The sequence below is a fragment of the Blastocystis sp. subtype 4 genome (genome assembly GCF_000743755.1).
Source record: "Blastocystis sp. subtype 4 strain WR1 chromosome Unknown seqid_0249, whole genome shotgun sequence".
In the NCBI taxonomy this organism is placed as follows: Eukaryota; class Bigyra; order Opalinata; family Blastocystidae; genus Blastocystis; species Blastocystis sp. subtype 4.
The window spans coordinates 1-14143 of record NW_014569298.1 but is presented as its reverse complement, the minus strand read 5'-3'; the positions used below and the strand labels follow the sequence as shown (position 1 = coordinate 14143).

Sequence of the window (14143 nt, the reverse complement as noted above, 5' to 3'; positions counted from 1 at the left end):
AAAAGCATGAAGCGATGATCGTGCTAGGAAAAGCGCAGTTAAATCGACTTCAAACATTGCTAACAGAAGCAAATATGCAGGCTGCAACAGCCAAGAAAGAGTGTGAAGTAGTTACTACAAAAAACAGTCAGTTAACACGTGAATTGTTCCTTTTACGACGTGTAGGATTGTGAGAGGTGTAACAATTTAGGAACGGGGAGGAACTACGAAGAATAGTGGAACTGAGTCGGAGGAGTACGTACTGTTGTTAAGAGCCAATGAAGAACTAACGAAACGAATAAAACAGCTTGAAGAGAATAAGGTAGAGAAAGGAAGAATGTGTAATATAGATGGATTCAACTACGATCGCTATCAGCTCTGGAGGTGATGAGAATCAAGTAGCTCGAACGTTAGAGCAGCGAGTTCGTTCCTTAGAGAGTGAAAATCGGGCATTAACAATGAGCAAAAGTCAACGTAGGAGGAGCGAGAATGTGATTCCATAGTCCTTCAAAACAAGCATATTCTAGAACAACAACTAGATGAAGTAGTGAAAGAATCTGGTGTTATGAAGACAGAGTTAACTCGAGTTCAGTTACAACTACAAGTGGAAATTGAAATAAGAATTGATAGATAGAGAATCAAACAAATGGCAGATGATAAACAATATAAAGAACTCCAAGTTCTCATTCGTTCGATTACAATCAAACACTCATAAGATTTTGTTTGTGAATTAGGAAACAATCCCAAAAATCAACTATTTTTTGTCTTCTTTTCACGATGAACTCGTTCCATTTCCTCCATCCATTTTGGAATCGCATCATACACATTCAATGGATGCAAAGGTATTCGTTCTTCATCATATGAACAATCACGAGGTACAATTCGGATCAACGTATGAAATGGAATTGACACCTGCTGTTAAGTCGCTTTTATCATTCGTATATAGGATATATAAGGGATTTGTTGACGAGGGATATCCAGAAAATAAGCTAATAAACATCGTAAAACAGCCTGATGAGAGATGACAATAATAGGTTGTGTGTTTCGTTCCAATTCAAATATCACTGGTTGTAATCGATCAATAATATCAATATATGACTCTCCTCTAGGTTCATATTCATTCATTATAAGTACTGTGGATAGCGGAAATATAACTTATCACGTCGTCTCAATTCAGAGAGTTCTGGATAACGTTCTTCCATCTCCTTGTAGGTAATGTCTTCACACATTCCACCTCCAATTTCATTAAGAGCTTGCCAACGAACTCGATGCTTACAATGAATAAACTGTGCTGTTTGTTGTGTACGTTTTAAGCAACTAGTCCAGACCACTAAGCGATCGGGAGGCAGTTCGTGCAGTTCACTCACACGCTGACCTAGTTTCTGAGCATACTGCAATCCGTATTCTGTAAGACACGGATCTCCTCCAATACGATCCTCAAGATTGTAGAGAGACTGACCATGACGGGAGAAATAGATAGGACGAGCTTCTGGATGCAAATTCATAAGGAAAGAGATGATAGTAGTGGGCAGATAACCGCGAATATTATTAACTAAATAACGCTTGTTGTCACCCTCACCAATCTCCACAATACAGTACACATATGGATCATTTTCCAATGGATCATAACTTGCTTGTTGATATGTGATTCGTTTGAAATGCTCAGCCTTTGCCTTCTCCATATCGTATCCTAAATACTCCATACTCTGTAATTTGTTTTTATCAAATCGTTTCATAATTAATTCCATATCTTTTACTCGCATTTCTATCCAAATCGGCGGGTTAATCATTGGCTACAGTATAGGAGAGTCAAAAGAGTACATGTTGCCGTATAAGTTCAGTGATATGTTCTCGCCGTTTCTTTGTCAAGTTGGAACCATCGAAAATGGCAATTTGACCATCACCTTCCAGAAACTCAATAATCTCCTCAATTGATTTGTCAACCATTTCATTTCGAACTGCAACATACTATGCATTATTTACCATCTCTATGTCAACTTCAGGATACTGTTCACAAAAGAATTCAGGTGGAGGAGATGCAAATTGTGGATAATGACGGATTCTTGTTTCGGCACAGGTGATTACTTTGGCGTTGTAACCCTTCCATGTCAAGAACTTCCGAATTCGATGTGCAACAAAACTAGAAGTGAAAGACATAATAAGTCCAAACGTTTTCCCACATCCACTAAGCCCTATCATACAAATCAGCAATTTCGTTCCTCCTTGAGAACCCCCTTCTTGACCCATATCTGCGACATCATAGTCCATGTTTCTGCAAGGTGAAATAGCTGGTATGGTTGTTCCACCTATTCCCTCATTTTGTTTTCCAAAATATTACACTCTGGAGTTTTCATCCTCTTTGATTATATGCTTAAGTGAGTTTACTCTTTGTTGGTCAATTTGATGGTTCCACCAAAACGCCGGTTATGCCATTCGCATCTCCTTGTTTTCGCCACTGAGGAACTCCAGAGTTTCTGATTATGTCTCAAAGTGTAGATCCTTACTATTAAGTCCGACTTATTTGTAGCAAGTGAGCATCGAAAGCTTGTTCAGCAGATTGATTACTGCTGTGAACAACGATGATTCTAAATCCATTCTTGACATTTCCAATACGAGTTAAAGTGGTAGGTTCGTTATTATTGTGTAGTTCTACAAACTCTTCCTGATGACGCCGATGCACAGAAATGTAGAATTGTATGTTACATTAACTCAGGAAAAGTACTCTTTGTCAATTTAATGATTTACAACCTAGTATGATGAAGCCATTAAGGTAATTGATAAATCGGCTCAAGATTTCTACAATGAACGTGTATACTGTTTGTATATGAAGCAGAAAGTACTTTAGGATATTCAACTTAAGTGAATAGTATGAAGAAGCTCTAGCCTTATTGAACAAGAGAAATGCAGATGACCAGAACTCCAAATTATTGAAGGCTCAAGTGCTATATCGTCTCGAACGCTATGACGAGAGTCTCAAATTGTATCAGGCCATTTCTCGCTCTGTAGCTGAATTATGGAATCCTGACTTTGTAGGAAGAGTACGACTATTTGACAAATCTTTCTGCAGCCTATCTCCTAAGTGATCACATTGAAGAAGGTTCTTCCTTATTAGAGAAGTACAAGGTCCTTCTATCCCGTTGGAATGATCTCTAGAATAGTCAGAGCTATGAAGTACTCTATAACTATGGAACTCTTTTGATCTACAGTGGTCAGCTCACGGAGGCTGAGTCTGTACTGCGTCGTGCTCTCCAGTTGGGTCGACAGCAGTTGAATGAAGGAGAAGAGCAAGAGTTAGATGTAGTTGATGAAGGAGAGGAGACGGAGTTGGACCCCATTCGTATCCAACTAGCATTTATTGCATCTCGACATGGTGATAACGTTGCTGCTGAGAAGAGTCTAATGAATGTATTGAATCATGGAAGCAGTAGCAAGGTCATTCAAGCTATTGCTACATCTAATCTAGTTGCTGTTCGAGGATGTGTTGAGCTGACAGAGAGTGCTAAGCGGTGAGAACAGAAGCCCCAAGTCATCCTTAGTTTGAAGTCCATCTCTTCTGAAGTGATCTCCAAACTTACAAATGATCAACGGGCAGCTCTTCAATTCAATCGTGCAGTGCTTCTGATGTTAATGAATCGAGTTTTCGTTTTTTGTCTTTCTTATCTCTAGAGAAAGGAACTCGAGAAACAGTTAAATGAATTGGACGCAGCCTCTGCGACTGTGGTACGAGTATGTGACCAGCTAATCAAGAATCGACAGCAAGAAGCTCTCACCACCCTCACTGATGCTATCCAGAAATATCCCAATAACCGTGATTTGCGATTACTTCAGCTTCAAACGTTGTTGGATCAGCGCAATTATTCAGAGGCTCTTCAGGCTTGTTCCTCACTCCCAAGCCACTTATTGCACACTCCTGCGCTACAGTCATTATTCTTTGCACTCTGTCAACATGTTCACGATACTGCTCTTGTGGACAAGTTGGTAGACAAACTTGAGTCCTCTGCTGATGAGACAGAAGAAGTCATGATGTCCACAAAACAGGCAACAGCTGCCTATTTCTTCGAGTCACAACAATACGACCTTGCTTCCAAATACCTCCAATCCCTTCTCGAGTCTCCTTCTTTGGATCCAACACAGCGTATTCTTCTGACATCGCGTCTGATTCTGGCAACAGCACATACAGATAAGGCTGAAGCCATCCGTTTGGGAAGTCATCTCCCTGAGGTTGGTGTTGTGAAAGACGTTGATGTTGACGAGCTGGAAGATATGTTACGTCGTCGTGACTTCCTCAAACGTTCCAATCCTACTCCTGCTGCTATGGCTCTATCTCAACCAACCACTCCAGAGCCCATGATGGAGGAGGAACCTACTCAAGTGGAAGGTATTGTGGAGAATGTTAGGAAGCTGGTAGGATTGATTGAGAATGATGAGGACTAGGCTGCTGAGAAGAAGAGAAAGATGAATCAAAAGAAGCGGGCTCGTCGAACAGCTAAGTTCGTGGCTTCTTTGAAGGAGAAAGGTAAGTATCGTGAGCCCTCATCTCTGGATCCTGAGCGTTGGTTGGCAAAGGAGGACCGAGTTGCATTCAAGCGTCGTAAGAAACAGAATCTGGGAGTGACTGGTGTGGGTGCTCAGGGAGAACATGTATCGCAGTCGGAAATGGACAAGTTCGATGCAAAGAAACGTAGTGAGAATCCCACGGCTGTGGATAAGGTGATGGTGGATAAGAGTAATGTGCGTCGTAAGAAGGGAGGAAGAGGAAAGAAGGGCAAGAAGTGATTGGGTTATGAATTTGTTTACAAACAGTTGAACTACAAGCTATCGCAACTCTACATGCCACTGAACATATCGCCACCAAAACTCATTCCACTTAAACCTCCTGAAGGAGTTGAGTTCATATCACTGAACATATCACCTCCCATGCTCATTCCACTGAGACCTGACGAAGTTGGTTGACTGTCCATTCCACCAAACATGTCATTGGATGAGTTTGTATTCATATCTCCAAACATATCACCTCCCATACTCATTCCATTAAGATTGGAGGATGGAGCAGGCTTCGATTCAGGAATAGGATTCATGTCTCCGAACATGTCACCTCCCATGTTCATTCCCGACATTCCAGAAGTTCATTCCGCCAAACATGTCACCTCCCATACTCATTCCATTAAGATTTGATGAGGTAGCTGGTTTGGATTCAGCAACAGGATTCATGTCTCCGAACATGTCACCTCCCATGTTCATTCCCGACATTCCAGAAGGAGCCGAGTTCATTCCTCCAAACATATCACCTCCCATACTCATTCCACTGATAGTTGAGGATGGAGCAGGCTTGGATTCGGGGATAGGATTCATATCTCCAAACATATCGCCACCAGAAGGACCTGAACTCATTCCTCCGAACATATCACCTCCCATGTTCATGCCACTGAGACTGGAGGACGCGGCAGGCTTGGATTCAGGGATAGGATTCATATCTCCAAACATATCACCTCCCATACTCATTCCACCCAGAGTTGCAGATGAGGCAGCCGGCTTGGACTCAGGAATAGGATTCATGTCTCCGAACATGTCACCTCCCATGCTCATTCCCGACATTCCAGAGTTCATTCCGCCAAACATGTCACCTCCCATACTCATTCCATTAAGATTTGATGAGGTAGCTGGTTTGGATTCAGCAACAGGATTCATGTCTCCGAACATATCACCAGGAGGAGCTGAAGTAATAGGAGCCGAAGCCATATCACCAAACATGTCACCTCCAGCAGGCTGACTATCCATCCCTCCAAACATATCACTTGAAGGAACAGTTCCACTCATCATAAAGTTATCATCTGGCAAGGGACTCATCTCTCCAAACATATCACCTTGTGTTGAAGTAGCAGGAGCTGAACCCATATCAGCAAACATATCACCTTGTGTTGTTGAAGCAGCAGGAGCTGAACCCATGTCAGCAAACATATCACTTTGACTCGTTACAGGAGCTGAACCCATGTCCGCAAACATGTCACCTCCATCACCTCCAGCAGGAGCTGAGCCCATGTCAGCAAACATATCACCTCCAGCTGAGCTCGCAACAATGTCACCAAAAGGATCATCCCCTGCGGGCTTTGCTGGTTTCACAGGCTTCACAGGCTTCACAGGCTTTGTGGGTAAACTTGGCTTCTCACCAGGCTTCACAGGCTTGGGAGGTAATGAGGGCTTCTCAAACAAATCGCCTTCAGGCTTTGCTGGCTTCGGAGGTGGGATTCGTTTAGCTTGTTCTTCTTGTTCCTTTTCCTTCCGGATTCTCTCTTCCTCGCGACGAGTAAACTCTTCCTCTCTCTGGGTTCGAATCACTTGTAACATGTCTTCAATATGAGTCATGATTTCAACAAATTGTTCACGCTCCAAAGCAGATTCTGCTAACAGATATGTTACCTTCGGAAGAATCGTTTGAGCTATTACTACAGCACCAAACTGCTTTCCAATAGATGTGTAACAACGAGTCACAGTAGTAATCAGAGCAGGATCACGATCAGCGGCAATCAACTTCTTGTACACATTCAACACTTCACTCTGGATCTCTGACTTCTCAAAAATGGGTAACAACGAACACAAGCTCTCAACACCCATCGTACGTACAGTAATGTCAGATCCTTCAAGAACAACCTTCTGAATGCGAGGAACCAAATGCTCCTTGATCTGCTTCTTATCCATGGTATTCACTATCATTTCCTATACATCAGATCCTTCCCTTTCTCTTACCACACTGTGAAGAACCGGCATCTGTAATGACTTCACTCCGCATCCAATACATCGACCTAACATTGGCAGAAGAAGCTTGTTCTTGAACTGACTGTCTCCTTTCTCAAGTAACAACTCCAGATGACCCAGGAAGATACGATAAATATCTGTGACTAGTTCTGGAGGTGATGTTAGTGTCATCATTGGCTCAAAAGCCGACATGATTCGACTATTAAATATCTCAGGCTTTACTCGTTCTGCAATGTAGAGAAGACAAGGCAGAATGAAAGGAGCAAAGTCGGTAATATGACTCAACTAACAATCATTTTTTCAATTCATATCTACCTCCTCCAACTTTGGTAACACCATACTCTCAAGGAGATAATCAGGAAATGGAGCCAATGCAGGTAGCAGATCCTTCAATACTTCCTTCTGATGCTCTTCGTCCATTTCTAGGAGTGTATCCAATTCTCGCATTGTCTGTACAGGACCGTGTGTGAAGTATGGAGCATTCTTCATTGCATTGGCCGAAGCTCGCTGATTTGGATTTACATTCAGTAGGGACATTAGACTACTCTGTAGCATTTGAGGAATTCGATCCATTGACACAGGTTGCAGGTTCTGCACAATTGTCGCGTGGGTTGTTGGATTTCCATCTTCTACATGGACCAGTTTGAAGGTGGTTCCATTGGATTCCTGTCCCAGCGAGAAGAGCTCCCAGATCACACAACCAAGTGACCACATATCAGTGGATACAGTGAAGTTCCCAGGAGGTGTTGACAGCTCTGGAGCTGAGTAACTCATATCTGGTGTAGCTGCAAAGCGATTGAATGGCTAGGATTAACGCTATTCAAAGCACCTACCACGGAACCACAGTCCAAAAGATAGCGAGTAGATCCGACTTCAGTGGACAGGGAGAATCCAAAACCGGCCAGTTTCCAACTACCATCAGGAGTAATCCAAATGTTCTCAGGACAGAGATCCAGATGAACGAGCTTGGCTGTATCATGTAAAAACATTAGACCATCACAGAGATTGATCTAGTCTCAACACCAAGACGTAAACTTACAATTCCACAGGTTACCTCAAATGGAGAGAGATTCTTCTCCTTGATGTCACTTGGAATGTTCTCAACAGGAAGATTCGTGAAGTTGTTACACATGTTGGCCAAAGAACAAGTAACTCGTTCGGTTACAAAACAAATCTCCTTAGGATTTTCGGGCATCACCTCAATCATTTTCAGTGTGTAGGGATGACGTAACCTTCAACTTACAGAAAAACCACCAATCTGTACATTGTCATCTTCTTAACATCCTGACGCAACAAATACATAAAATCATCTTTATAGGGCTTGTCTTCTGGAACAAAATAGCTCTCCTTGAAGATAAATACCGAAACTTCCTCATGAGTTGCTTTACGAACTGCATTGTACACCTAAAAGGATTACAAATTCATTCTATCTGATACTTTCCAGCAGAAGTGAGGTCCACCTGTAGCAACCGGCTTACTCTCCACAATATAGTTTTTATCGACCTCGCTGCCGAGGGCAATCTTCATCATACGTTTCAGCATTCTGAAAACCTCGTATTACGAAAGATGCGAGAACAATGAGAGAAAAAAGTGACTATTTCTGGAAATGAATCGCTAACAAACAGATCCAATGATCGATTTTGTCTTTTTTTTCTAAGAGCGCCAAGTATTCTTCTGTCAACTTTTCAATTGTACGTTGGAGAAGGCATAATTCACCTAGTTGGATCATACCTAATCCTAATTTCCATAACCAAAATATACTCTTTCGAAGTAGAGATTGGGCTTTTCTTTGACTTGATGAAGGAAGAGGATTGAGAACGAACAATGGATCTCTTCTCATTGACATAATTTTCTGTTCTAGAACTGTTTCAGCAGCATCGTCTGTTTCTTCCACCCACGTTTCCTCCTCTTTCGATTCTCCTTTTCGTTTTCTTAGAACTGAGTCGCTTACATCACGTTTCTGAGTTGACTTCGGAAAATCCGAAGGTTGGAGTTCTTTTGTTTCCCGAATAGCACAAGTGTCTCCACTGCAATATCTTTAATATGAACAGCATCAAATACTACATACAGTTTGTATAACGGAGTGAACTCTGCATCAATTGGAAAGCGAGAAATGGAGTTGCCTCTTGTGATGCTATTTCCGACCGTTAACTCAAATATACCCTAGAAATGATAAAAAATGAAACAGTTCCTTCCTCACTCCACAATTCGTTGAAGGCCTTCTTTTTCAAAACGTAATCTCTGGAATCTTTCAGAATTCTGACGAGAAGGCCATCAATCTGGTTACATAAAGAATCATATTCAGCCATTTCTCTCATTTGACAAACAAACAGTCCTCCTAAATGATAATTACTCGTAAATTTCGTATCCATCACATTCTGAGTCATCCAACTCCAGCCGCTTCTTCTTCTCTATGGAGTATTTCTCTTCTCCTTTTCGTTTTTCCTTCTTCTTGGGTCCCAGAACTTCTCTCATTATAGCCATTTCTTCTACATCCTGATTATCCGTTTTAATCACTTCTGTTGCAACATGTTCTTTGAAACGCTGTAGACACATTATGCGTGACTCATTTGGTTCGTTGCTCACCAAACGATATACCTGAAGCGTAGAATTCTGTCCAATTCGATGACTTCGATCGATTGCTTGTAAGTCGACATACGGATTGTAGTTATGATCAACAAGAATCACAGTCTGTGCAGCCGTTAGTGTTACACCATGTCCACATACTCCAGTAGTTGCTAACAGCAATCTCACTGAACTGTCCAACTGAAACGACTCAACAGCATTCATGCGTTGTTCGTTTGACATTGAACTTGTGAGAATCACATATCTGAGATTGGAATAGCGAGTCAACAGTTGAGAATCAATGAGTTCCAGTACTTTCGGATGTTGTGAGAAGAGAACTGCCTTGCTCACAGAATCATTCTCAGCCGTATCGGTATAGTCACCTATCGATAGTGACTTCTCGATCAGCAGTTTGAGAGCAGTAAACTTTCCCGAACAGGAATAGGACTGAAGTGAGGAAAGAGTAGAATTGGAGAGACTGGAAATTAGAAATGAACCTAACCAATACCCTAAGGAATTCAAACAGGGTAGTAACAAAGGATGAGTGGCTACTGCGATGGACCAAGTTTGGAGTTGAGAACGGTCTTTTTCTGTGGCCTCATTACTATTCAACCATTGTCGCATTCCCTTCAAGCTATTTATTATTCACTCTGTCATCCTTTACACAAGGTTCTGTTCTTCACTTAAAGGACACTCCAAATCACTAATGCATTTGGAAGGAATCTCCAATTTCACTTCTTCTTTTGTTCGACGAAGTAGGAAGGGAGCAATCGCTCGATTCAATTCTTCCAATCTCTCATTCCCTTTTACAATCACATCTCGATTATGAGAACGATAACTTTGACAAATGGGTCTAATATAATACTCAAAGAACGAATCATAATCGTCAAAGAAGTATGGTGCAATGAATTCAAACATCCCAAACACATCATCAAGACAGTTCTGAACAGGAGTACCTGATAACACCAAGCGATGGTTAGCTTGAACTGATCGTGCAGCAATGGCTAGTTGAGATTCAGAGTTTCGAATTAAATGACCTTCATCCAACACACATACTTCCCACGGTTCAAGGAGAAGAGAGTTGTGTTTGTTGAGTTCACTTCGAAGAGTCGGATAGGAAAGGATAACACAAAGACGTCCCATTTTCATCAGTTCTTTGATTCGTTGTACTTCCTTCTCTCGTGTAGAGGAATTTGGAGCATAGCTATTTCTGATCTCTCTCCTTCATACCTACACACACACATGCAAGAGAGAATCACTCACAAATTTCTTGATCTCCTTCACCCAGTTTAGAACCAGACTCTTTGGACAGACCACACAACAATTAACGCCATCACTTATACAAGCAAGAGCCACAGCCGCTTGAGCTGTCTTTCCCAAACCCATTTCATCACAGAGAATACCTCCAGATGCGATACCTGTTAGACAGTTCTTCAACAGCCATCGGACACCTTCTAATTGATAACTAACAATGATGAGAAGAATGAAATCTTACGGACGAAGAGGAAGAAGAGGTTGGAATGGGAGTTGAAAGGAGTCATATTCTGATTATCAGTAAAGAATGATGGAATACGATGAATCGACGTATTGTATGCTATCTCTTCTTTCTCCAATTGATTCTTTGACTCTTGCCATTTCTGGTATAACCATGAATTTGGACGAAGTACAGGCTGCAGATCAATGAGAGGAAGAAGAAGTGCCATCAAGCGTAACAAACGAGCATGGAGAAACGGATCTCGATTCGAAGAAGCAAGTTTGGAACGAATAAGGTTACAGAAGAATGAAGCAAACACTACGTAAAATGATATATGAGAGCTTAATGAGAGTATTAGATCAATTGTATGAGTGAGAATCCGAGGATCCTGGAATGATTCCAATATTGTCTTCAGAGACCACAAGAGACGATCAATCCAATCTTCATTCAGTTGGTGACTCATCAAGATGCATTCAGTGAGTTGATGATTCATGCCTCTTGACGCAACAGGAAGAACTTCAACCAATCGATGAAGAAATTTAATAACAAACTCACCACACATGTCTGGATTGGAGCAGCCCTCAACAGCAGCACACGCTAGCCGTATACTCTTGTTCTGATCCTCTTCATTCCCTTCCAAACCATGAAATATCATTCCAGTGGCTGTGGACCAGGTTACAGTCCAGTTATCTCCATCAGTAATAACGCGCAATAGTGTTCGAAGAACCTGCGCGTCCACCTTTCCATTTGGAATCATACAACAGTTGGAGACAACACGTTTTGTGATGGAGACGGATGGAAGAGGAATAGCTGCACAGATCACAGTATGAAGAAGAGAAGGACATGGGATCTGAGCAAGAATATGATGAACTTGTGAAAGAAGACTTTTTAGAAGAGAAGGATCTGGGGATAGATAAAATGAGTCTAGTGATTGAAGATACGAAAGAATTAGAGATGAATGGTGTTGTTGTTTCTTTGAATAAATCATGGAATGAAATCTCACTTGAGTCTCTTCTATCAATTGGAATATGGTACGTATTTGTCTTGTGAGTACAACGAGAGTTATTAGTTCTATTCTCATAACCAAGATCCATTCATACCATCTTCAGATTGTGATGAGGTTTTAGCTTGTTCAATAATGGCAAGAACTTCGTCCTGAGAGTGACTCATGAAAAATGATGGAGAAATAGATGGGAATAGAGAAGGAGTATGACGGAGTAATTGCTGAAGAGATCGATATTCCATTAGGAATGATTGAGATTCGAGAATCCATTCATTCTCCCTTTTCTCTTCATTCACAATTTCTCTATGAATAATCAAATTCATCTCTCTCTGATATTCGATTCCCCATAACATATGAAGTATCTTCTCTAGGACTCCTTTATGTCTCATTATGAGGAGGATCCAATCTCTTTCTCCATTCACTATCATTCTATCAATTGGTAGTAGGCATTCACAGATATCTATAATTGCCTTTGCAATGTCTCCTTGTTTCCAAAAACACCATCCAATTTCTCCTTCTCCTTCGAATGGTACAGCTTCCTTGATTCGTTTCATATCAATAGATTGTGAAAAAATAAATTGAATATTCTTCAGAGAAGCAAGAAGATTGATCAGTCCCTTCACAGCTATCGTTTGCATCTCTCGGTCTCTTTCACGAGCGATAGCATCAATCAATAGGATTACAATCCATCGACATCCAACACTCTCTTTCCATTGTCCCATCATCGCTTGACCCTAATTGTTACACTTTTCTCTCTTCATCTACAGTTTGAATCATGCATTGATATACCCTCATTCTTACACTATCACTACGTGAATGAGCATAGAATGCTTCTAGAGTGAGTAATAGTTGTATTCCTGTTACAGACTCCTCAATTACTTCTCCAAATAGTGTCTTTCCGAAATCTTCAGATCATTCTCATTTCAATTTGGTACAGGCTACAATGCGTCGAAAATCCTCAAAGACACAATCTGATAGAAGGACGGGAATAAGTTCAAAATATCCAGAGAGAGCACAACACCATTCCGAGAGGTAATTGTGTCTTCCAAGAACATGGCAGATTTCTACAGCCATCGAATGAACTACATTCGAGCTGATCTGATTGCATTTGATTCCTTCAACCAGAGGTTTTGCAAGGACCATTTGTACAGCAGGATTCCCATGAGAGAACAATGAACCCATAGCCTGACTCATAGTATCAGTAATGTGTTGGTTATCCACACATGCAAGAATATGAGCAAGGGCAAATTCCCACACCCACTCTTCTCCTTGTTTCCATTGATGCTGTGTGATAAGAGTGCAAGTGACATGACAGAGAGTATTGGAGAGGACTTCGTCATCTTTCATAAGTTCTTGAAGTGCTTGGACTGCAGCTTCAAGCACAGGTGCTTGAAGGATATCATTAGAAGTATCCATGAAGTGATCACTGCAAATAAGAATGAAAAGAACATAAGCAAGTATGTTATACATCTAGTGAGAATGAGTGAACAATGCATACTGAACGAGGAATAGCATGATGATGAATGAAGGTTTGAAGAAGCAAACAACAACCATGTCGAGTTTCCCAAGCATCATTAACACATCTATATGACAATATATGCAGAAATATACTGGAAAATACAATCGTAAAGTAATGAACCTAATTCATTTCCTTGAATGTCTTGTAAGGGATTAAGAAGCTGTTGCAACCAAAGATGTTTTAATTCCTTATGAGGTGTACTATGAGGAATTACTGGCTCAATATCCTCTTCCTTAATAAGTGGGACATTGGTTCTCGCCGAGAGGACTCGCTCTGCATCCATGATTTCAGTATCATTGATGTCTGAATCACCTTCTTCCTTAATAATCATCTTCAATTTGGATTGGATCTGTTTCATCGTATCCATGGTGGCTACAGATTCCACCTATACATCATAAAGTGTATGACAATTGGACTTCTCTGTCACTTGTAATCCAATTCTGCATTTGACGAATAGAAGAAGATGAAAGCACATCCCAATTTACACCCGGAAACTTTACCTGTATTTGGAATTTGGATATTAATAGAACAACATCAAGCAACTGTTGAGCAACAATTCGTTCATCCCATTCTTTGGAGTAAACCATTTTCCGAATCTACTTTGAAAATGTATTCAAAATAGTACGTGATGCATAATAACCTTAACAGAATCTCCATTCTCTTTACTCAACGTAATCAAGCTTTGCTTTGCAGAAAGAACGGTTGCATTGTTTTTACCTAATAAAATACTACTCAAATTGACATACTAAACAGAATGTGAATCAATGTGATGATTCGACTATCAGTTTGGATATGATTCATATGAAACAAGAATAATATAAGAAAAAGAATCAATCCACAGTCGATAACA

The 14143-nt window shown here is 40.9% G+C and overlaps 5 protein-coding genes across 5 annotated transcripts; 2 read left to right on the top strand and 3 right to left on the bottom strand.

Moving 5' to 3' along the window:
• Positions 1–897: 897 nt before the first annotated feature.
• Positions 898–2247, bottom strand: JH06_4465 (6-phosphofructo-2-kinase fructose-bisphosphatase-like protein; the record flags this gene model as incomplete). The annotated part of the gene is made up of 5 exons (XM_014670623.1): positions 898–1084; positions 1114–1772; positions 1801–1947; positions 1978–2119; positions 2150–2247. 5 exons carry the CDS (start codon positions 2245–2247, stop codon positions 898–900), a joined length of 1233 nt encoding a protein of 410 aa, XP_014526109.1.
• Positions 2248–2558: 311 nt separating this feature from the next.
• JH06_4464 (hypothetical protein) lies at positions 2559–3489 on the top strand (the record flags this gene model as incomplete). The annotated part of the gene is made up of 5 exons (XM_014670622.1): positions 2559–2603; positions 2627–2665; positions 2732–2815; positions 2847–3008; positions 3133–3489. 5 exons carry the CDS (start codon positions 2559–2561, stop codon positions 3487–3489), a joined length of 687 nt encoding a protein of 228 aa, XP_014526108.1.
• Positions 3490–3925: 436 nt separating this feature from the next.
• On the top strand, positions 3926–4755 carry JH06_4463 (hypothetical protein; the record flags this gene model as incomplete). Its single annotated transcript, XM_014670621.1, has 3 exons — positions 3926–3953; positions 3995–4383; positions 4414–4755. 3 exons carry the CDS (start codon positions 3926–3928, stop codon positions 4753–4755), a joined length of 759 nt encoding a protein of 252 aa, XP_014526107.1.
• A 315-nt stretch (positions 4756–5070) lies between these two features.
• JH06_4462 (SCY1 protein kinase) lies at positions 5071–8274 on the bottom strand (the record flags this gene model as incomplete). The annotated part of the gene is given in 7 exon segments (XM_014670620.1): positions 5071–6693; positions 6724–7017; positions 7048–7536; positions 7566–7742; positions 7772–7964; positions 7976–8136; positions 8170–8274. 7 exon segments carry the CDS (start codon positions 8272–8274, stop codon positions 5071–5073), a joined length of 3042 nt encoding a protein of 1013 aa, XP_014526106.1.
• An 807-nt stretch (positions 8275–9081) lies between these two features.
• Positions 9082–10838, bottom strand: JH06_4461 (helicase; the record flags this gene model as incomplete). Its single annotated transcript, XM_014670619.1, has 5 exons — positions 9082–9775; positions 9806–9931; positions 9962–10501; positions 10532–10748; positions 10793–10838. 5 exons carry the CDS (start codon positions 10836–10838, stop codon positions 9082–9084), a joined length of 1623 nt encoding a protein of 540 aa, XP_014526105.1.
• Positions 10839–14143: the final 3305 nt, after the last annotated feature.